Source organism: Vigna unguiculata, chromosome 1, assembly GCF_004118075.2.
Source record: "Vigna unguiculata cultivar IT97K-499-35 chromosome 1, ASM411807v1, whole genome shotgun sequence".
NCBI lineage: Eukaryota > Viridiplantae > Streptophyta > Magnoliopsida > Fabales > Fabaceae > Vigna > Vigna unguiculata.
In genome coordinates, this window is record NC_040279.1 from 37,491,418 (window position 1) to 37,517,136 (window position 25,719).

General features: G+C 28.9%; 3 protein-coding genes across 3 annotated transcripts; all 3 read left to right on the top strand.

The window, feature by feature from the left end:
• Window positions 1-2,433: 2,433 nt before the first annotated feature.
• On the top strand, window positions 2,434-4,583 carry LOC114181624 (glycine-rich cell wall structural protein 1). The gene is made up of 2 exons (XM_028068131.1): window positions 2,434-3,254; window positions 3,321-4,583. The coding sequence occupies exons 1-2, from the start codon at window positions 2,642-2,644 to the stop codon at window positions 3,650-3,652; spliced, it is 945 nt and encodes a 314-aa protein (XP_027923932.1). The 5' UTR covers window positions 2,434-2,641; the 3' UTR covers window positions 3,653-4,583.
• LOC114191069 (glycine-rich cell wall structural protein 1-like) lies at window positions 3,677-4,380 on the top strand. Its single transcript, XM_028080230.1, has 2 exons — window positions 3,677-3,702; window positions 3,744-4,380. Exons 1-2 carry the CDS (start codon window positions 3,677-3,679, stop codon window positions 4,378-4,380), a joined length of 663 nt encoding a protein of 220 aa, XP_027936031.1.
• A 9,680-nt stretch (window positions 4,584-14,263) lies between the features above and the next one.
• LOC114183672 (stachyose synthase) lies at window positions 14,264-17,855 on the top strand. Its single transcript, XM_028070774.1, has 4 exons — window positions 14,264-16,222; window positions 16,343-16,520; window positions 16,627-16,994; window positions 17,074-17,855. Exons 1-4 carry the CDS (start codon window positions 14,759-14,761, stop codon window positions 17,638-17,640), a joined length of 2,577 nt encoding a protein of 858 aa, XP_027926575.1. The 5' UTR covers window positions 14,264-14,758; the 3' UTR covers window positions 17,641-17,855.
• The last annotated feature ends 7,864 nt before the right edge of the window (window positions 17,856-25,719 follow it).

The window sequence follows — 25,719 nt, forward strand, 5'->3', positions numbered from 1 at the left end:
AATGTTGACACCTGTTTTTCATTGCATTTTGTTGGTTTGCAGGTGTCGAAAGTAGGGTTGATATATCATTCCTAGAACCTTCCAGTTATGTGCCTACAATGCTTATTCCAGTATTGTATAAGACGAAGTGGACGATATAGTGCGAACCAAAGTATAAATCAATCATTACGTCTTTAGTTGATTCGTTATTTGTACCACAAATTTAATTCTGTAACCTTTCACATTAAAACATGAATAAAGTAAAATACAATAAAATAAGAAATATTATGTATATTAAATGTTCTTATTATAATAGTTATAGTACATGAATATCACTTAAGAGATTTTAAACCATTTTATAATTATAATTTTTATTTAATTAGTAAAAGTAATATTAAGTTTGTTTTACATTCTTATTTTGATCCCTAATCAATTGCATACCATTAATTGATTAATTAATTAATTAAAAATTAAGAAATTAAAATAAGCATAAAAAGAATAAAATTGAGAGTTCAAAATAATAGACTTAATGTCATCACATGTTCACGTTCTTGTTATAAAGTAGTGTTCTCAAAAAAACCTCTTGTATAATATTAATGACTAAAAGTATAAAATTATTAACACGCTTGATTAAAAAAAGGAGCATACTTTAAAATGAAAAAAATAAAAATAAAAATTACCAAAGTTTACAACTTATAAAATCAAACAATGAAGTGTCCCTTCAAATCAAACTTTAGTGTTGTGTTTGCTTTGAAGGATTTATTGTTCAGAGTGAGTAGACACAGAAAGATTGTGGTTCCATATGATTATATGACATTAGTCTTACACACTTATAAGACATTTGACACCAAAACCTTATGGGTCTTTATTCTTATATAGTGTTTAACTTTGTCTTTTCTATCCAATGTCCCTTCAAGTGTATGAGTGACCCCTTTTTGGTTATGGTTATGCAGTAGTCACTCCGAACCATCGACTCTGATACCATTGATGAGTTTATATTTATAGTCATGGTTATTGAGAGATTGTGGTCATATATGGTTATATGACATTAGTCTTACACTTATAAGACATTTGACATCAGTTTTACACCAAAACCTTAAGGCAATAGTGTTATGGGTCTTTATTCTTATATAGTGTTTAACTTTGTCTTTTCTATCAAATGTAGGACTTTTTGACTCACACTTGGACTATTTCTAACAAGAGTGACTATCGTGTTCGGTTCCTAGGATTTGTTCCTAGAATTTGAGAACAAATGAAAGAAAAAAATTGCAGAATTACGCTATGTCCCGTCTATGCTCATATGAAATGATTTGATGATAATTCATAATAAAAGATGCATGTAATTTGGACTGATTTTCACTTTTAAAATTACGCTTTTAATAATAATTAATATCCCAAATTTTTAAAATGTTTATAAAAAAAATTTCGATATATAAATATATTGTATTTATAATATTTATTTATTAAAATAATTATTTTTTCAATTTATTCATTTAAATATTTTTTATAAAATAAATTTAACTTATCTGAATATGATTTTAGATTCCTTCATTTAATTAAACTGAGAGTATAAAATAATTTTAAACCGTCATTTAATTACATAATTATCGTTGGTATATAATTATATATGTTAATAAACTAATTATACTCGTTTTTATTTTGCATTTGAATGATAATGTATAACTTCTTTTTGAGTAGTTTTTTCTTTGTATTAGTTTTTTTAATATATTCCCTTTTAATATTTAAAGAAATATTAGTTTAAAATGTTAATCATTGAAATTAAAGCAAACACGTAACTAAATATATATTTCAACAGAAAACTATTTAAATATGTATTAATATCAGTAGTTGTTTATATATAACTTGATAAATATTTACATAGTATATGGTTAGAAATTTTATTTTGATCAATAAAGATATTTTAAGACAATAGAGGAGGTATTGTGGAAAGTCTCAATAAGCAAGATATCATCATTTACATCTTGTACAATTTTGCATGTTGCCAGATATTGTATGAATAAGTTTATATTATAAATATTAAAAAGTATTTTTTAAACAATAGTAAAGCTTCAAATAAGTGTTAATGAAGAGTTTTAAACTATTTCATTAAAAGTTAAAAAACTAAAAGAAAATAAAGTTTAAAATTACATTAGTGATAATTTAATTTTTAATTCTTGAATAAGTGGTGTTGAATTACCATAAACAAATCCTTATTTCTAAAGAAAGAAAAAGATAATAGGAGGGTGAACGTTTTATTTGGTAATTTGCTGAAGCTTATAGTGGAGAAATAAGATTCGTAATCAAGGGCATGAAAGAATGAGTTAAAAATTTATGCAGAGATAAAGCAGAAGCAACTATACATGCATAGTTAAGGGCGTATTTACACGTATTTTTTTGGTGTGGCGGCAGATGCACTATGTCTGGTTCAGAATCTTTGTGCAATGAGAGATACCACGCGTGGCCATCAACAATATTCATAAAGGAAAGTAGAAATTTCGGGCATCTTTAGTGGTAGTAGCCACATCATTAACATCTTATTCCAAACTCATGCTATAAATACACTGAAACTAACCCATATCCAACTACAACCTTTAATCAAACTGCATATTTTCTTTTCTCCCAGCGAACATAAGCACTCTCATATTTTCACCGTTGAACAATTATGGCCATATTTTCACGTAAAGTTATAATGCGTATCATTTTACTCGTTATAATAATCATTGGGACAGTCGACGGGCGAAAAGTTCAAAATTGTGGTGGTTTTGGAAATGGTCGATCAGCAGATGGAGGTTTCGGAAGTGCAGGTACCGGCACGGGAAGCAATATAGGTAGTGGTGGAGGAGCCAAAATTGGTGAAGGAGGCAGCATAGGTGCCGGTGCCGGAGGTGGTGTTGGTGCAAGTGGAGGTGCAAGTGGAAGCAATAATGTTGGCGGTGGAGGCAACATAGGTGGTGGTGTAGGTGGAGGAGGTAGTATAGGTGCACCTGCAGGAGGTGGTGTAGTTGTTGGTGGTGGTGCAAGTGGAGGAGGTAATATAGGTGGTGGTGTTGGAGGAGGTGGAAGTGTTGGTGTAGGTGGAGGAGGTAACATAGGTGGTGATGGGAATGTTGGTGCAGGTGGACGAGGTAGCATAGGTGGTGGTATAGGAGGCGGAGGTGCAGGTGGAAGCAGTAATGTTGGAGGAGGAGGCAACATAGGTGGTGGTTCAGGAAGAGGTGGAAATGTTGGTGTGGGTGGAACAGGTAGCGTAGGTGCAGGAGGTGGGGTAGGTGTTGGTGGTGGTGCAAGTGGAGGAGCCAATGTAGGTGGTGGTATCGGAGGAGGTGGAAGTGTTGGCATAGGTGGTGGTGCAGCTGGAGATGGAAATGTTGGTGGAGGTGGAGGAGGAAGTGTAGGTGCGGGAGGTGGTGGAGTAAGTGGAGGAGGTAATATAGGCAGTGGTGTGGCTGCTGGTGGAAATGTTGGTGCTGGTGGAAGTGGTAGCATAGGTGGTGTTGGTGGAGGTGGAGGCAGTAATGTTGGGGGAGGAGGCAGCATAGGTGGTGGTGCAGGAGGTAGTGTAGGTGTTGGTGGTAGTGCAAGTGGAAGAGGTAATGTAGGTGGTGGTATTGGAGGTGGTGGTGCAACTGGAGGTGGAGGTGGAAGCAGTAACGTTGGGGAGGAGGTAGCATAGGGGGTGGTGCAAGAGGAGGTGGGAATGTTGGGGTTGGTGGAGGAGGTAATGTAGGTGCGGGAGGTGGTGTAGGTGTTGGTGGTGGAGCAAGTGGAAAAGGTAATGTAGGTGGTGGTGCAGCTGCAGGTGGAAATGTTGGTGCTGGTGGAAGTGGTAGCATAAGTGGTGGTGTTGGTGGAGTTGGAGGTGCAAGTGAAAGCGGTAATGTTGGGGGAGGAGGTAGCATAGGTGGTGGTGCAGGAGGAAGTGGAAATGTTGGTATTGGTGGAGGAGGTAGTGTAGGTGTTGGTGGTGGTGGTGGTATTGGAGGAGGCAATGTAGGTGGTGGTATTGGAGGAGGTGGAAATGTTGGTGGTGGTGGAGGTGTAGGTGGAAGCGATAACGTTGGGGGAGGAGGTAGCATAAGGGGTGGTGTAGGAGGAGGTGGAAATGTTGGTGTTGGTGGAAGAGGTAGTGTAGGTGCGAGAGGTGGTGGAGATGTTGGTGGTGGAGCAAGTGGAGGAGGTAATATAGGTGGTGGTGCAGCTGGAGGTGGAAATGTTGATGCAGGTGGAAGAGGTAGTCTAGGTAATGATGTCGGTGGAAGTGCAGGAGGTAATGCAGGTGGTGGTGTTGAAGGAGGTGGAAGTGTTGGCATAGGTAGAGGGGGTAAGGTAGGTTGTGGTCCAAGTGGAAGAGGTAACATGGGTGGTAGTGGTGATGTTGGTGGAAGTAAGTGGAGGAAGTAAGATAAGTGGTGGTGGGAGAGATAATGCAGACATTGATATACTAGTATTATAAGAAGGTAGCATAAGAAATTATGTTAAATAAGGAGGTAGTATAAGTAATGGTCATTAGAAAAATAATACACTAAGAGTAAGTTATACTAGTATTATAATTCTAGTGATTGAAAGAAGGAATGGATGTGCTATAACTATTCCTATATGTATAATAGTAATGGCAATTACTTGTAACTTTTCACACTTAAAGTTTTAGTATTTATGTACAAGAGAAATAAAATTATGTCATGATATATTAAATGAAATGTTATGTATATTATATCTATTGAATCATAAAAATAATTTCAGCGTGATTTTATATTTAATGAAGTGTCATATTGTTTATATATATATATATATATATATATATATATATATATAAGCAATGTAATAAGGCAAATATGTAAGGGTGGAAAAAAATTTGATTAATGCAATTTTGATTGAACTCATCCATTAAAATTTTATTTTTTAAAATATGTTTTCTTGATAAAATATATATTTCACAATTTTTTAGATCAAATTTCTATTTTATTTATATGATCTTAAAATCCGGATAATCCAAATCTCAAATCTATATTATGTTTATATCCAAACATTATTTGAACTGATTCAATCCCAAAGTCTCAATTAACTAAACCCTAAATCTTCTCCCCTCTTTTTCCTTATAATTGATTCAAGGTAAATCCAAATACTATTACGAATAGATCCGATTCTCCTTTCTTTCCTTCTTCGAGTTTGAAATTTTTATTATTATAATACTATGATTGTAATAATTTTTTTATTATAATTTTCATATATTTCAAAACGATTATAATTATTTCGAAAATATTTTTTCTAATATGCATATTTCAAATATTTTTATAATATGCATATTTCAAATATTATAATTTTTAGTTATAATTAAATTATTTCAAATGCATATTTCAAATATTATCATTATTTTGAAAATATTTTTTCAAATATTTAATTTTAATATTTCGAATGCATATTTTAAATATTATTATAATTTAAATTTTATTATAATATGCATATTTAAAAACAATATTTCTTTATATTTTGAAATATGCATTTGAAAATAAATTATTAAACGATTATAATTATAATGAAATGATTAAAAAAATAAAAAAACATATTTAAAAATTATAATAAAAATATATTTGAAATATGCATAAAGATATATGTTAACTAATTAGTTGTTAACTTGTAAGTTTTGAGATGATAACTTAGTTTAATGGATTAGAAATATTTTAATAAAGAGTGAATGTAATTTGTGTTTTTAAGTAAAAATATATCATTATGAAATAATAATTTTAAATATTTTTAAATAATGAAATTCATCTTAACGATTTTAATACTTTTACTTGTTTTTAAAATTATATATATTTTTCATCTGAACAAGATATTTTATTTAAATGAATTAATTTAATGAATATCAATTAAATTTAAATTTTATTTATTTATTAAAAAAATTATTTTACATTTTTCAATTTAAATTGTTGATACATTGAATTTGCTAATTACTATTTTATTTTGATCAATTTTCAAATATCATAATCTAATGTTACTTCAATTGTGATGTCAAATATTTTTAATTTGAATTGCATGATAAATTAACAAAAAAAAAATAAGATAGATCAAAAATTAATTATCTTCATAATATTTCAATAGAGTTAATAAAAAATATATTAAAATATAAGAGATAAGATTAAAAAGTAAATAAATAAACTGCAAGTTATAAACTACAAAGTACTTTGAAATAACTTATAGTTTATACACTAGAAATTTTTTAAAGTAAATTATTTTGAATTCCTTTTAAATGTTTTTGTATTTGTCAAATTAAGGCATAAGCTAGTCAGATAAACTAATAATTAACTTATTAACCGTATCTAATCAACTCATAATATGTTTATATTGTGTAGATAATCTATCTATAACAATAAAAGAGATTCCTCTTTTTTGTCTACTGTATCTAATCAACTCATAATATGTTTATATTGTGTAGATAATCTATCTATAATAATAAAGGAGATTCCTCTTTTTTGTCTACATTTCATAATACCCATTTTACCCTTAGTTATACCCGTTTTATCTTTAGTTATTTTAAAAATTAATTATTTTTTAAATAATTTACTTTTAATTATTTTTCTACACATCTTTTTTGTCTTAAATCATTATTTAAATTTTCTATTTATATATATATTTTATAATTTTTTATTTAACAATTATTTTAAAAAATTTCTTAAAAATTAAAAAATGCGAATACATCAGCGCATGTGTATTCGCTAGTAATAATAATAATAATAATAAATACATAAATAATAGTAATTAATTAAAAGCCAACTTAAATTTTGTTAAATTTGGGAAATTATTTCGGTGAATTCTAAACTTATTGCGTGTAATAATATGGAAAGAGTTATGAATAATTAAGAGACCAATATTTCACTCATTTAAATGACAAAAAATCCAAATAATAAATAATTGAAATATTATTCCCTGATTTTGGTGATACATGAAGTCTATACTTGCTGATAAGAAAAGGGTTTATGTTTATATTCCCTAAAGTTATTCTGATTTTAGTATGTTTTTAATTTTAGGGTTAAATATGTTTTTATCTCTTAACTTTCAGTAAATTTTGGAATTAGTCCATTTTGAAACTTTGGACCAATTTAGTCATTCATCTTTCGAAATACTTAGATTTAGTTCTTTTAATCAAATTTTGTTAAGTTTATTTGATGTTTCGTACGCATTTCAGGAATTGTTTATATTGTTTGACACATTTTTGCTTTAATGTTAAGTCAAATATTATTGTGAAACGCGCTTAAAATTTATAATATGGAATTTAACACGTTTTTCATTTTACATAAAAGTTGTATAAGTTAGATGGATATATTATTATTATTATTATTATGAAATATCTTTGGTTTTAAAAGAGTGTTAGGAATATCATGCTGGACAACTTCAGTCCTACAGATTGTTAAGTTAAATGTGTATTGTATAAGACTTTAAAATCGTTAATTTTTATTTTAAGAAAACATGATTTTACCGTACTGATACGTTGATGTAAATATAAATATAATATATATATATATATATATATATATATATATATATATATATATATATATATATATATATATATATATATATATATATTAATACAAACTAATGAGGTGAGAAGATAGAGAGAAAATATAAAATAATCAATTATACAAAATGACTTATTGTGATGATTATTGGTCAACAAGAAAAAAAACATTTTAATTATTGAAGAAATCGGTTGTTAAAGGAGTCAAATTGAGGACTAACATATTTAGTCGTTGAATTAGCATTGAACATAAACAGTAACGAAAATTTTAATTGCAAAATAATTAATTATCAATTTAAAAATTAGTAGTTAAAGAGTCACCAAAATTGTAATTGTTAATCGATTTTTAAAAATTTGGTCAGCTTAAAATATTAGAGATTAATCTAATTCAATCATAAATAAGAACTCATTTTAATTTAACAAAATAATTTTAATCGCTAATCAATCATAAATAAGTAAGTTTTTTAATTTAATTAAAATAGAATCGATGGTAAAATCAATAACTAAATCAACAGTTAAATTGTTGACTAAATCAACTTGGTTTTATTCAATTTTCTACATATCTATAAGTACTACATTTTTAGTTATACTAAATAACAAAAAATTCTAATATATAATAATATAGTAAAATATAGCTTAATACATGATATGATCCAACATAAAATAAAAATGAAATTTATTCTAAATATATATATATAAATTTTAAAAATCATCACAAAATGGAGTCTTACTAAGGTTAACGTGGATTACCATATTAGTGTTAAGTGAAAACACCACATATAATTAATTATATTTATATTTAACTTAATTTCACTTGGCAGGACAATAGTTAAAGATGCGTTTAAACTTATGCTTGGATAACGAGTGTAGGATTTATCAGTGAAAATGGTGCAAGTTTGGCTTGTATGACGTTTTGGTGGAGCGTGAATGATGGTTTATATCATCATATTTCACCAAAATCGTTACAGTGTCGGATAAATATATTTGAAAATTTTGGTTTTGAATATATATAAATATATATATATATATATATATATATTAAATAATTAATTTTTTAATTTTTTCCTATTTTAAATAAATTTTAATTTTTTATATAAAATTGAATATTATTTTTATATTAGTTTTTTATTTTGAAATAATATCAATAAAATAAATTAAATTTATATAACAGTGTAAAATTATATTAAAATTTTAATTATTTTTTAAATTTTTTCAATATTTTTATAATTTATTATATTATTTAATTAATTAAATCTATTATAACTTTTCAATCCAAATAATTTTATTTTTCAGTCATTTCTTTCTCCATTCCTTTGTTTCGCTCATTCCGGTGACAAGCTTAAACATAGGATTGGCTCCTTCGTGAACTCCTATTTATGAGTGGGCTTTCTTTGCCGTAACTCACTTCACTTGGGCCAAAGTTGTAACCTCAAGGTTATTGCTTCTTATACTTCTTCAATTATTAACTGCACTCTTAGAAAAATATTCAAATACCTCCTACCACTGCACATCATTCTCATTGTTGCAGTTACCACTTCTACCATTACGGCCACTGGAGAGAAAAAAAGAAAAATAAAAAGAGGAAGGAGATAACGCTGTAATGGAAAAGAAAAAATTACGAGAAATGAAACTCTTCCTCCTGAAAATTATTTTCAGAATATATTTGAGCGTATTTTGGAAGTCTCTTTTCCAAATATATTTTATTTAGGAGTGTTTTGAAAACTTTTCTTTCTGAATCATATTTAAAAAAAAACTATCTAATTAATATTTATAATTTTTTAAAATAATTTAATTGAGTTAATTCTTTAAAAATAGAAATTCAATTGAAACAAAAATAAAAGAATTAAAACAAAAAGTTAAATAGAGATCGATTTAAAATTTTATAACTAAAATTGGAACCAACCGAACAATTAAATCTTGATTAAACTAAATTTCCATTTAGACCTTTGATAGATGTAAATTTTATTAAGAACAAAAAGGAAGAATCTAGCTAGTTCGGAATATTCTTCCTTGAATAAACTAGATTTATGTGGAACCTCGGTAGGTAGAGAAAGTAAAGAAGAACTTTTGGTGTAACAAACGCGTCAACATTGGGCCCTTAAAAGGAACTTTAAAACTATAATCATAACCGTCATAGAAAAACTGATCCACTTACAACTATAGTGATTGGCCCATCTGTAAATTGCTCATTTCTTTCCTTAATTAACAATACAACACTTTCCACACACACAAAAAGGATCAAAGTTTATCTCTTTCAATATTATCTCTACTTCCAGAACAAATGAAATAGTTTAAGAGTTTATTAGGATTTTTCTTTTGTTAAACACTTACTATCAAACATGACAAATCACAAAATCATAAACTAAAATTAATATCTAACTTAATTCTTAAGACTTATCTCATTATATGTTTCAAAAAATGTTAACTTTTCTTTTTATAAAAAAAAAATTTAAAGAAAAATTCTAGATAACATTATATATAAAGAAGAATTAAATTATATTATTGCATCCTTAATAATTTTGTATAAGTGTTAAACTTTATTAATTAATTTTCTATTTTGATATATTATTTATTATGGTTATTTTCATCCAATATAAAATTGGTATACTAATTTTCATCCAATAATATAAGAGATCTATAAATATAGGATTTATAATATCGATAAAATGCTCAATAATTGATCAACTATATCTATAGCATATTATATATAATGTTATGACATGGATACACTTCATTATATGGTGACTTTTTTTCTTCTCCATATACATGTATGTAGTACTTTTGGCTACCTATAATTTTCTATGTTAACCTATTCAAGACTTTCAACTTAAGCAACCATAATAAATCAATCAATTATTTATTCTTTAGTTGTTGATCACCAATATACCAAAACACTTCGAATTACAGTGTTAATAATATATTTATTTGCAATAATATTTTAACATTACTACTAATTTTACACATTTATTAATATAAATTAAGTTATTTTATAGTAATAAAATAAATTTAACAAATCTTTTACCTTGATATATATTTTTTAATTTTAATTTTACTTTTAAATTCTTCATCTGTATTTCAAATATTATTTTTTGTATTTAAAATTAGTATTTTTCGCATCTAAATATATACATAAATTTGTAATTATATACTCGTTTAAGATAAGTTTTAATCAATCATTTAAAAATTAATAAATTTTAAATAATTACATAAATAGTTATAATTTATTTATTAATAATTACTTTATACTTTAAAATACTTAATACAACTTTATGTGTGAAGCACATGCATTAAATTTTGTTTAACATCTTATATAAAATGTATAAATCACATTTATTAATAAAAATAATAATAATCATAATGACATTATTGTCTATGAGTTAGAAAGCTTTTTGGTCAGACAATGTTACTAATTATAATTTGGTAACTCTAAATTACTTATACGATACTACTATTCATACACAGAATTACGTTTGAATGTGATCATTCGATCAATTTTTCAGTAATGAATTATTTCTAATTTCCTATAAATGAATATTTATGTGAATAACTTCCTGACACCAACCTATATCTATTTTGTTACCCAAAAATATTTATTCTCAAGAAAGAAGCAACACAACAAAATTTATCTTTTAAACCTCAACAATTTGATTAAAATTTCAATGATTGTCAAATTTTGAAATAAAAATAAATATACATAAATATTTTGAAATAAAAATAAATGTTGATGTTCGGAAAATGATTTTTGTTGGTTTAAGACAAGATAATGCTCACTAATTATCTTCACTTGAAAATGGAAAGGAAAAACTATACTATTTGCTCGTATAATATGACAAAGAAAAGAAATGATTGTTCATATTTTTCAAGTTTCTAGAGTCATTTTCAATTACAGGTATATGATAATTATATTTTGTTTTATTGCATAATTTATCTGTTGTACATGTCTTTTAATATTTGTTTAAATAATTAACTTTATTAAATTAAGTTTCATATTAATTAATAAAACAATTAATTACACAAAAATTCAAATTACAGTAATAATCTTAAATTAATTTTAAATCTACACACTTAAAATTAACACTTTCACGAAATTTAAATTTTAGTCGAATAATTAATTATTTATATATATTTTTTTAACTATTCTCTTTTTCATTTTTTTTAAAACCTCCTTTTTAAAAAAAGAAAAATCGGCTCACGATTCCATTTCTGATTGAGTAATTTGAGGTTCATATTTTGGACCAAGGACTCGAATTATGACCGAGATAATATGGAAAAAAATTGTATGGATGACCCGAAAAAGGACAGGGGAGAAAAATGAAGAAAACCCATTAATAAAGTAGTTTCCATGTTCACGTCAAATTTATTTTGTAATTGATTTATTTAACTTTTGTTGTTATTGTGTTATTTATGCGATCGATAGTATAATTTATAGTCATATTTTTCATCATAATCTTTCGATCCTTGCATGAATAGTTAAATTTTTCACCTTTTCGATAGTCAACTATTTTGATGGTTGACATGTTTTTTATTTGGCTTAATTATTCGGATCATGCCCATTTTGGTTCAAAAATTTTAAAATGATACTCACTTTGAACTTTGTCTCAATTTAGTACCCAATTTTGATTATTGCATCAATGTAGTACTCTCCGTTAAGTCTTCACAAACGGCGTTAACTACCTTGTCACGTGTCAGCCTCTGGATTTTTTAATTTTTTTTATTTTTATTTTTAATTTTTTTAATTTTTAATTTTTTTTAACTTTTTTTTAGAATTTGTCACGTGTCAAATCCTTGATGTGACACGTGATATCGCCACGTGTCAAGGTACCTGACAAGTGTCATTATCTTCATTTCAACTTAGTCCCCACATGTATCTATTTGTTTCAATTTAGTACCCATATATATTTATTGGTTTCAATTTAGTACCCAATTTATTTATTTTAATTTTGTCTGAATATTTTTTTACAAAATAGAGAAATATTATGTCTCCTGAAGACCAAATTTATTATTTATATAAATGTTATATTTATATTTGTTATTAAAAATGACTTACAAATATAAATTTCAATAAGCCCTTAATTTTATAACTCATTTTTAGTAACAAATATCAATATAATATTTATATAAATAATAAATTTTGTCTTAAAAGAGATACAATATTTCTCCATTTTTTTAAAAAAAAATATTTGAATAAAATTCAAACAAATAAATTGGGTACTAAATTGAAACAAATAAACATATATGGGTACTAAATTGAAACAAATAGACACATGTGGAGACTAAGTTGAGATGAAGACAATGACACTTGCCAAGTACCTTGACACGTGGCGATACCTTGCCACGTGTCACTGACAATGTCATATGTCACATCAAGGGATTTGACACGTGGCAATTTTTTTTAAATTAAAAAAAATTAAAAAAAATTAAAAAATCCAGAGGCTAACACGTGGCAATGTAGTTAATGCCGTTTGTGAAGACTTAACGGAGAATACTACATTGATGCAATAATCAAAATTGGGTACTAAATTGAGACAAAGTTCAAAGTGGGTACCATTTTGAAATTTTCGAACCAAAATGGGTATGATCCGAGTAATTAACCCTTTTTATTTTTACATTGACAAACTTGTTATTTGTTTTTTCTTTTATTTTGCTCTGGTTCTCTGCCTCAAGTGTTTTGAGTCTTTTCTTTCATTTGGAATATTGATTAAGTGACTCATCCTTTTTCTTCTTATGTTGCTCGTGAGACTCACGGAATCTAACAACTCTTCAATTAAGTTATCAAGTCTTTGGATTTCTTAATCGCGCAACACATTGTCAAAGTCTATGGTTAGCAACCTCAAGATCTTATTCACAACTCGGCTAGCGGACAACATCTCTCCATTTTTATTGGGTTGGTTCACTACGATTTCAACCTGAGTTATGTACAGAGGCCCTTCTTTAGTTTCCTTCATATTCATGTTCTCCAACTCTCCCCGAATATTTGAAGCCAAACCAACTTCACTCCATCATTCCCCTTATACACCTTATGTAATATATTTCACATCTCTTTTAAAGAAAACCTGACTCATCAAGAACTTGGTATAATTTTTAAAGAAATGCCTTGTCCTTTATGCACAGTACTTTCAATGCATTATTTTAGACATTGGTAAAATCATGAATGCTTTTGAAAAATTATCTCTGATAATTTTTTTTTTTTACAAATTTGACAAAGTTTCTATAAATAAAATTAAAATAAATTATTTTATTATTTTTTAACTAAAATAAAGTAATAAGTAGTACTTTTATTTTTACCTAAATAGATAATTTATCAAAATTTGTAAAAAAGAAAACTTCATTAACCTATCATTTTCCGATACATTTTGGTTCTACAAAGTCATCCTCAACTACTCTCAATTCTTTTGGACACCAAAAAAAGCTTTCATTTCATTTCAAGATTTCAATCGACATAATTGACAACTTATGTCACCAAATCGGTCATCTCATTCAAACTTCTCAAAAAATACTCAAACATTCAAACTCTCTATGTGAATGTCGATTTATAATAGAAAACAAATTTAGTTTGTGAATTAACTGATTCACATATGTTATTAATGTGTAATTCATATAATACTCACAATTAAGATTATTCCAAACCCGACAATGAGAACTATCAGAATGTGTACTTAATAATTTTTTGTTATCTGGTAAGATAGAATTTTTGTAGCGGCGAAGATAAATAGTGCTACGAATGAAAGACGTTATCAGGTTGAGAAAATGAGTCACGGGAAGAAGGAAACAAAAAGAACAAAAAGGAATAGAGATTAGACAAGAACTTTGAACTCACACTCCACCACTCCCCACGACCCCACTTACAGCTATTATTCTCTGCCTCTTCCTGTTATTGCTGAATGCACTCCTTCTTTCGGTGCCACACTTCAAATCAAATGTTGCTTACTGCACTATATACTAACCATCTCAGACACTCTCCATTCAACAACTTCCCACAATTACTCTCATCTTCTTCGTATCTTCTTCAATCTCTCACCTCTGTATCCAAAAGCCTAAAGTCTCTTTCTCTTCTTGCCTCTAATCTCTCAACCATCACTTATTATTTCTCTTTTTCATTCCTTTGATTGTGTCTTCAGTCACCAAATTGGTATATATATGCTACTAGTTAGCTAGCTTTCTTCTCTAATTCTCAAAGTAAGGTTTCTTGTCTTTGTTTTTTTTAGTTTTGAATCATTTTGTCCTCTGTTCTTCTTCTTTCTTGTTGTTCGTTGTTCATTCTCCATGGCTCCTCCGAACGATCCAGTGAATGCCACGTTAGGACTGGAGCCACCGGAAAAAGTTTTCGACTTGTCTGACGGGAAACTCTCCGTGGGAGGTGTGCCGTTACTCTCTCAAGTACCCGAGAACGTCACGTTCAATTCCTTCTCCTCAATCTGTGAACCTCGTGATGCCCCACCTTCCATCCTTCAACGTGTCATTGCCGTGTCACACAAAGGTGGCTTCCTAGGATTCTCCCATGTTTCACCCTCCGACAGATTGTTAAACTCCCTGGGAAGTTTCAGCGGTAGAAACTTCCTTAGCATCTTCAGGTTCAAAACATGGTGGTCTACCCAGTGGGTGGGAAATTCCGGTTCAGACTTACAAATGGAAACCCAGTGGGTCCTCTTAGAGGTCCCCGAAACAGAATCCTATGTCGTAATCATTCCCATTATAGAAAAAAGTTTCAGGTCCGCACTTCACCCTGGCTCTGATGACCATGTCATGATTTGCGCGGAGAGCGGTTCTACTCAAGTGAGAGCATCGAGTTTCGGTGCAATTGCATATGTCCACGTGGCTGAAAACCCTTACAACTTGATGAGAGAGGCCTATAGTGCTCTCAGGGTCCACCTTAACTCGTTTAGGTTGTTGGAGGAGAAAACGGTGCCAAGAATTGTTGATAAATTCGGGTGGTGCACATGGGATGCGTTTTACTTAACAGTGAACCCCGTTGGGGTTTGGCATGGGCTTAAGGATTTCAGTGAGGGTGGCGTGGCTCCGAGGTATGTTATCATCGATGATGGTTGGCAAAGTGTGAATTTTGATGATGAGGACCCCAACGAGGATGCTAAGAATCTTGTTCTTGGTGGGGAACAAATGACCGCGAGGCTTCATAGGTTTGAAGAAGGTGAGAAGTTTAGAAAATACCAAAAGGGGCTTCTTTTGGGTCCTAATGCTCCTTCTTTCAACCCGGAGACGGTAAAGCAGTTGATTTCGAAGGGGATTGAAGCTGAGCATTTGGGGAAGAAACGTGCTGCAGCTATTTCAGCTGGGGGTTCGGATTTGGCCGAGATAGAGTTGATGATTGTGAAGGTGAGAAAGGAAATTGATGATCTCTTTGGAGGGAAGGGAAAGGAGAGCAACGAAAGTGGAGGGTGTTGTTGCAAAGCATCGGAGTGTGGTGGGATGAAGGATTTCACAAGGGATTTGAGGACTGAATTCAAAGGTTTGGATGATGTTTATGTGTGGCATGCGCTCTGTGGCGGATGGGGTGGTGTGAGGCCAGGAACTACACATCTTGATTCGAAAATAATACCATGCAAACTCTCTCCTGGTCTTGATGGGACAATGCAGGATCTTGCAGTGGATAAACTAGTGGAAGGTTCCATAGGGCTTGTTCATCCTCATCAAGCTAACGACTTCTACGATTCCATGCACTCTTATCTTGCTCAAGCCGGTGTTACTGGAGTTAAAATTGACGTCATTCACGTGAGTTTGCTTTTTCTATTTTTAGTCTATTTTAACTTTGACTCTTTTAGCTTATTAAGGAGGGTGGTGTTTAGCATGACTCTTTTATCAATTACTCGTTAACTTTGACTCTACATGCAGAGTCTTGAATACGTATGCGAGGAATATGGAGGCAGAGTGGAGATTGCCAAGGCTTATTACGATGGGGTGGGAAACTCCATTATCAAGAACTTCAATGGAAGCGGAATCATCGCTAGCATGCAACAGTGCAACGATTTCTTCTTCCTTGGAACTAAACAAATTCCCTTTGGAAGAGTTGGTAAGCGTTATTCTATCTACTTTTGATGATTTTTATCGCTCTATTCACAAGATATGCAAGGAAAATGAAATTAAACGAGTTTTAAGAGAAAAAAAATTGACTACAGGGGATGACTTTTGGTTCCAAGATCCCAATGGGGACCCAATGGGAGTGTTCTGGTTACAGGGGGTGCACATGATTCACTGTTCCTACAACAGCTTATGGATGGGACAGATAATTCAACCCGATTGGGACATGTTTCAATCGGATCATGAGTGTGCCAAATTTCACGCTGGTTCAAGGGCTATTTGTGGTGGTCCTGTCTATGTGAGTGATAGAGTTGGCTCTCATGATTTTGATCTCATTAAGAAGCTTGTCTTCCCTGATGGCACCGTGCCCAGATGCATTTATTTTCCCCTTCCAACAAGAGACTGCCTTTTTAGGAACCCTCTCTTTGACCAAAAAACCGTTCTCAAAATTTGGAACTTCAATAAGGTATGCATTTTTTTACATTGCATTTGCATCATTTAGTATTATAAGGTATAATCTAACAACAATTTTGTTCATTTAATAGTATGGAGGAGTTATTGGTGCTTTCAACTGTCAAGGAGCTGGTTGGGACCCAAAGGCGAAGAAATTCAAGGGTTTCCCAGAGTGTTACAAACCAATATCATGCACTGTTCATGTAACTGAGGTTGAGTGGGATCAAAAGAAAGAAGCAGCACGTATGGGTAAGGCAGAGGAGTATGTTGTGTACCTCAATCAGGCTGAGGTACTGCATTTCATGACCCCCATGTCTGAACCACTGCAATTAACTATTCAACCTTCCACATTTGAGCTTTACAACTTTGTCCCAGTTGAAAAGCTTGGTAGTAGCAACATAAAATTTGCACCCATTGGGCTGACAAACATGTTTAACAGTGGAGGGACAATTCAAGAATTGGAGTATACTGAGAAGGGTGTTAAGGTTAAGGTTAAGGGTGGTGGGAGATTCCTTGCTTACTCAAGTGAATCTCCAAAGAAGTTCCAACTGAATGGTTCTGATGCTGCTTTCCAGTGGCTGCCTGATGGCAAACTGGTTCTCGACCTCGCTTGGGTTGAAGAGAATGGCGGGGTTTCTGATTTGGCAATTTTTTTCTAGGTTTAATCTTGTGTTTCTCATGTTCGTAGGCTTCAATGTTGTGTAACATCAATGTTGTGTAACCTAAAGTGATTTCCCTTAAAATGCTGATCGTATTACAAACTGTTCTCCATCATCTCAGTTTACTACTGTATTTAAAGATGTGATTGTAATTTTAGCAGAGAAAATGTTTCATAAATGTGTAAATACACTCGAGTGCATTGATTTTTAAAATATCGTGTGGTTATGATTAACATAATTGAACCTGTCAAACTGTACATAAGTGGTCTGGTTTTGTTTTCCACACTAGCATAGATAAAACTGTGATTTCACATGCGAATGCTTTGATTCAGAATCTTATTTAGCATTAAATGATCCAAGTGATTCCATCTCAGGCATTCCAACTTGGAATGAGAGTGACCGTACAACTACAATATATTTATTATATTTTTACGACCAAGATGAATTGAGACAGAAAACAAGAGTACTAGGAAAAATGGGACAGCTTCATTGATCTGTTGCCAATTGTCATGGTGATTGGACTACGTGTTGCAGTGAGATAGCAGATAGAAGTGCCATGCAAGTTCGAGAGTATTGTGGAAATCTCCTCTAAGTCTGGTTTCTTGTAGTTCACGACGATTTGATATTTGAAGCAAGCAACACCTGTGACTTTATAGTGATGTGGACAATAATAGGTGTGTGGATGAACCGATTTTGAAAAAAGTTTTATATTTGTCGGTGCATTTGTCTCCAATGTTCCCCAGAGGAAGCAACCAGAAGGCCTTATAAGACTTGTTCTTCTAAAGTTGCAATTATGTTATTAAAATACCTATTACTCTGTTTTCCACTCCCCCAACCCCTACCACCAACTATTGAATGGAAAAGAAACCAATTGATTTATTAAAGGTAAGATACTAATCCCAACTAGTTTATTTAATACATTTTTAATTGTAACTTTAAAATAAATATATGTTTGTTTATGTAAAATTGAATATATATATATATATATATATATATATATATATATAATAGTAGATAAAAATATAAATTAATTAATTAAAATATTGGGAACGGTAATTAAAGAAAATTAAATATTACGCATTATGACAAGTTAACTGGAATAACATATGACTAAAATTCAAAAATTGTTAAAATAAAAAATTTTAAGCTAGCTTAATAAAACAATTTATAAATATCAAACTAATTGATAAAGTAGTTGAATAAATTAGTAATAATAAACATATATCAAATAATTGTTTTAAAACAGTTTAATTCATAAAATGACTGTAATTGGATGAAGAAACAACAAAGCCCTTGAGCCTATAGAATAAGGGTTGGGCCTGATGTAAGGCCTGCGCCTGGATTTTCAGGTAACTAAAAACTTCCAGGCAACTAAAAACGGGCTCTTTCTTCCTGCACCCCCATCATTTTCAGTATTTTCATTTTTACCCAACAATTTTTTTAATGAAATTGTGCTGCACTTCCATCCTATACTTCCTCATATCATTCTCGAGGTAGGGGCACACATCTCCCCCAATCTTCTTTTCCAATTCTTCTCTTGCCGAAAGTTTTACCTCTGCCAAGTAAAATAGACAAAAACTAACATATTTGCAGGAACCTATGCTCTGCAGATAATTCTTGGATCTAAATTTAAAACATAATTTAATAATTTTTTATAATTTAGATGTGACATTGAAATAATTTATTGCCAAAATATTATGAATATAATCTTATAAAATAAATATGTTTACCATGTACAAACTAAAATTTACATGTTAAATGGAAAAAATGGAAGCTGGGTAGTACAAGTGCACATGCATGCTTTTCTAAAAAGATGACACTAAGACCATTGGCCTCAACTGATGTCAGAAGAAGATATCAAGTTTGTTGAATTTCTTGTTGTCAAAGCATTTGTCTGACACGCGTACGTTCGTACAGCACAGCCAAATGTTAATTTAAATTTAATAATATAGAAAAATTTATTTTTAAATACCTGTATACCATAAGTTTTAGAATAGTGATATATGTTTCAAGAAACTTGTACTTTTTTTTATAAAGAAAGTATTAAACAAAAATAAATAATATTAATATCTTAAAAATATAAAATATACTCCATGTTTGCTAATGTACAAAGAAAACAAATAAATGTTATGAAACATTTAATTAAAATTTTCTCACTGTCCCCTACGTGACTGCATCAACCTGTCTATGGTCATAGTTTGAGAAAATTGTAAAATATATTATTCTTTTTATTTCTTTTTCTGTAGGCTGGTAAAACAGTTCGGTCTTACTCGTTTCGTTCTGATTTAGTGTGTCAATTTTTCTTTTTAAACTTTTTTTCAAATTTTGTAGTTTTTAAAATTTATATATATATGTATATATATAAATATTAAAAATATATTTAATTGGTGAATATTTTTAATAAATAAATTAAAATAATTATTATATTAATATATTAATTAAAATTTAATTTGTAAATATTAATAATTTAAATTACAATACTATTATATATTTATATCTTTAAAAATATAATATAAAATATTAACTTTTTTATTATATTAATTTTACTTTATTTTTATAAACAGATCCATAGATTAGACTGATCCATATTTTGATCATAAACTAATAAATTGGACATATCAAATTAAATAGATTGAGAAATTAAAATCTTCAACATAATGTATCCTTTTAACATAAACTATTAAATTCACATGTAAGATTCAACTCATTTTATCGCTCCAAAATTCCACAACAAGCACAAATAATGGATTATATGGAACAGACAAAGCAACTGTGATCAAATTTAAATGAGAAAATATACCGACACACTTTTACATTTGTTTGAAACATTAACTTTCACTCCTCTTTTATTAAAGGCCATGTCAAATAAATGTATGTGTGTCAACCTGTCATTGCCCAGATTAAATATCTACTTAAATATTTTACAGTGCATCAGCATTTAGTATTTCATTAGGAGCTCAAAGTGCTTTAGCCAACACTGATAACTCAATATTTTAATACTTACCTCGCTGACCACTATTCTATTACTATTATTCAAGAAACTTTTTTATTTTTGTGTTAAAAACATTTAACATAAAATGTAAAGAATAATATTTATCCATGGAATAAAATATTAATTCATTTGTGCGACAACTATTTTAGTTGTGCCTCTCCTTGAGATCTGAATATTATATTATCTATGCCATTTCGTATTATATATAATTTATTTATTATTTAAATCCAGACCTTTTGTAACCAAATAATTGAAAACTCTTTTTTTTTTTTTCTCATGCATAACATTAGTCTTTAAGTTTCTTTTACCGAATTAACATTTGTTTACACAGACACTTTGTATTGGTAATTTTTAAGTCATGTCGGAGACGTTTATTTGGTTGACATATGCTGTAATTGTTTAATATAAAGTTGATCTTAGCCCAATGAATGTATTAGCTTCATAATATTGATACGAGTATTATAAGAGTGCTTGCATTTCACTAAATATTTAAACTATCTTTTAACTTTTAGTAATATTGATAATAATTTTCACATTTTTTTACTAAGTTAAAATCTTTAAAGTCCAATTGACTTCAAATTTATCATTCAATATAACGTGTATATTCGATTTTTTAAGTCTAAAGTACGAGAAGTATATATTATTTAAATTATCATTAATTTAACATGGAATTTTAGGATATATATGATATTATTTTAAAAATATTTTTTTAAATATTAAGTAAGAGTGATTATATTAATTTTTAGAAAAATTGTTCGTGCTCTTATGATATTTGCATATTTAAATTGGTTTGATTTTTTTTATTTTGACATAATAAGGTTATATTTTATTCGTTTAGTCTGAAGAAGTAACTTTTCTTCTACGTGGAATAATAATTTCTTTCATTTGTTTTGTTTTTTTATTGTTTTATTGCTATATAATCGTAGGAAAAGAATGAGATTTAAAAGATTTGTAATTTTTTTTAAAAAAAATTTGATTGTCATTAACAATAATTAATTTATTCTAATGATAATATCTCCACTAGTTACTTCCGATTTTTAAATATACTCATTACAGGAAAAAGTGAAAAAAAAAAAGTTATTTTTTTCCAATAAGTAATTAAATGAAACCAAGAGAGACATGGGAATGACAATGTCACATGAATTTGTGTCCATCTCTCCGTGATGAATGTTAGTGTGTTAGAATTGTCTAATCTGTGACTAATATTGGAACATTTCCAACGCCATTTCACATTTCAAGTGGGACTCATATGTACCACACAATTCAATCACAAGTCAAACCAATCAATCACCTGAATCAACTTATTACATGTTCTTTTGTGCCATCAAAATAAGACATAAGAACATTACATATATTTCTACACTTCTAGTCAATAATTACAAAGTTAGTTAAAAACGAAAAACTATTAAAAACAAAAAGTTCAATTAAATGGTGCATGTAATAGAAGGATATAAAACAAATAAATGTAACATATTTATTGAAAAAATATTCCAAATTAAAATTTAATGATATTTAAAAAAATGCTAAGTACATGCTTATAATTTATTAAAATTGAGGGTAATAATTAAGAGATGATAAAAAGTTGTCATTTTTTATATTCACTAACGCAACTTTGATTAAAATATGTGTAATTCGTGACTTATAAGTTCTACGTTTTTTTTTTGTCTATTACTATAAGAAATTTTTTAAATATTAATTAATTTTAATAGAAAAAAAATAGTTTATAGTGATAAAATTAGATATTAATTTATAAATTAAAAATTATTGATAATTAAAATAATAATTTATAAATTGATATCTAAATTAATTATTATGGTGATTAATTATTTTTATTATTAAAATTAATTATTACTTAGAGATTTTTTTAGTGATATATGAGCTAACAACCTTTTCTTTTAAAGAAAACCGATGAAATACAGTGCCTTCCTATTATTAGTCAATTAGTATGTGGTCTAAGTTTATTTGTCTTGAAAATTAATTATTTCAATTTGGAAGTTCTTTTTGGACAAAAATTAAAATACATTATCCGTTAGTTCTTGTTGGCATAGCGAACTTTAGGGTACGTAGCATTTTTGTTTAAATGATTTTTAATTCTTAAAGTTGGAGGTATTGTTTTTTTTTTATCAAATATTTATCTTTAGTATTTTTTATTTTGTGCAATGTTATTTTTAGTTTTACGGATTAGATAATGTTAATAACATTGATCATATGGTAAAAGTGGTCAACTCAACATTTACGAAATGAATTTGATTCAATAATATGATTTTTTTTCAAAATTTATTGAAGATTTAAATATATATTCTTAGCTATAAGTACATGACTTTACTTTGGTCTTCTGATTAAAAATTTTCATTTTTTAATCTTTGTAATTAGATGACATCAATAATGATAAAAAAAAGTTATAATAGTAATAATAATAATTGTTAAATGATAATAATAATAATAATTTTAGAAATTTTAAAAAAATCATATTAATTAAAAATGAGTAAAATTATTAAGATCACCGGTTTATAGGAAGACGTTTCAAAGTATAAAAATGATACCACTGATAGGTTATAATCATGTGTTATATGGTTATTGAGAGATTGTGATTCTATATATATGACATTAGTATTACACACATAAGGTATTTAACACCACTTTTATCCCAAAACCTTAAAACAATAGTATTATGAGTCTTTATTCTTCTATACTATTTATACTATTAGGGTTGCCTTTCAAATTTCAAAGAAGACAGTTCCCGATTTCCTTATGCTTTGCAATGACAATTAACAAAAGTCAAGGACAAACACTTTCTAGAGTGGGCCTTTATCTTCCACAACCTGTCTCACACATGGACAACTATATGTTGCTATTTCTAGAGTGAAAACCAAAAGAGGATTGAAAATACTTATACTGGATGAAGATGGAAATGTCACCAACACAACTAAAAACGTTGTGTACAAAGAAATTTTTGAAACTCTTTGACAAAGAAGACATAATAGGTATGTAATTTATAATTTTGTTTTAATTTGAAAGTTTGTATAAATATAGATGGACTTATTTATGTTATGTTCTGCAATGCAGGATCTATTGCCTAAAATCCAAGACTTACAAGGAACATCATGCTAAAACAAAGGTTGAATTAAGAAGTAATAAAAGTTGTATACAAAAAGAATTTATGAAGTTGATTAACAAAAAAGACATTATAGGTATATAATTTAGACTTCTTTTATTGTTATTTTTTTAAAGACATTATATTATCATCATATAGATTATTAAATATCCCAAAACCACTTGTTATTACCAAAAATATTACATTTAACAAAACTCGTGCGTTGTACGGGTAGAAAAAGACTAGTATTTTATCATATGTGAAACTTTTTAATTCACACATGATCTATTCTGAATACCCATGGTTCATAATGAGGACTATATGGAAGTGTAAAATTTACCACCAAAGTGAATACATATTCTAATAGTATCTTCACATTCCTTTCGAACAGTTAAAAATGGAACTCTAATGTAAAATGCTTATGCAATTTCACATAACGTAAACATTACATTGTTATGTAATAAAAGGTGTGATATTGTTAAAAGTCTTTTTTTTTTTTGACTTGTGTATTAGAATCTATCTATCGACAAAGAAAACGAACGAATGAAATTTGAACGAGCTTGGTTTTTCCACTAGAAGAAGGTTGGTATAGAGGGTGGATACGATGATCCTGTGGCTAATTCCAAATTGGTTTTGGTAAGATTTTCCAAGCCACGCGGAAGGGAAGAACGATGGTGGCGTGTGATGATTCCATTTCAAATATTTAATAAGAAATAAGATATAATAATGTTGGGATGTTTGTTTTATTCTATCTGACTCCCACCAAGGACTCACCGTTTACAAAATAGACATTTAGTATTGTATTAATGGGTTGAGATATGTGTGTAGTACAAATTTGAACACGTACACACACCAAACAAATGCTTTCTCTCTATGTTCTTGCTGTCATCTCCATGTGCAGCTAGCGTCCTCGTTTCAACTTTATTATTAGCTTTGGAATATTATCATTCAAAGCCCAATGGGGTGACCAAATCATTATTCACAACAAACCCTCAAAAACATCAATTTTTCATTTATGCTAAGTGTCGTGGTTTCTGCTCCCTTAATTTGTGCCAATCTTCTAGAACCTTTTCCCATGATCTGAGACAATGGAACACAGGATTTAAAACCGTTGTTAAAAGAGTGTAAATCAAAATCACACATCGAATAAAAAAAATAAAATTAAATATTATACAAATTTAAAAAATTCATAATTTTATTACTTTAAAATTTTAAATTAAAAATATTGTTAATTGTGTTATATATATATATAAAATCACAAACTCTCAATAACTCTAATATGAAATATATATATATATATATATATATATATATATATATATATATATATATATATAAACCCAACAAAAACATCATTATATTTAAGAACAATCTTAATAATAATATACTTTGTAATCACTTTTCTTTAATTCAGGCATTAAATGGTTAGGCGGGGTAAGAAATATCGTAGAAAATATTTAAAATAAATAACCATTCAATAATATGGTTAAGGAATACGTACAATAGTGAGGTTACTAAAAAAACATGAATATGAAATGTGTACGCTACTTTTACATATTGTGGAAGATTAACTAATGCCAAACACAGTGATTTACACTATGATTAGCTATAACTAGACCAGACATTGCATATTTGACAAATTCAAAATCAAGTTCAATAACGTTTATAGATGACCAAGTCAATGTTTTTCTTTTTCAAGTTTTGCTTTTTCTCAAAAAAGTGAACATAATATGTGTTTAATAAACTAAATCATAGAACAATAATGGTGATGTAGGTGTGGTTATTGACAACACAAACTTGGTTGTCCATTCTGATTTGTTTTGGTTAATTAATTAATATTAATATATACACGAGTTATTATGAACTAGTGATAGGAGCGGATTTGCTTCATGATTGATTAGGTGTCCAATTTTATCCAAACAACAATAAATAGAGCATTATTATGTAGAACAAAGAAATTGTATTTTAAACCCTCCATGCTATAGTGTTTTAA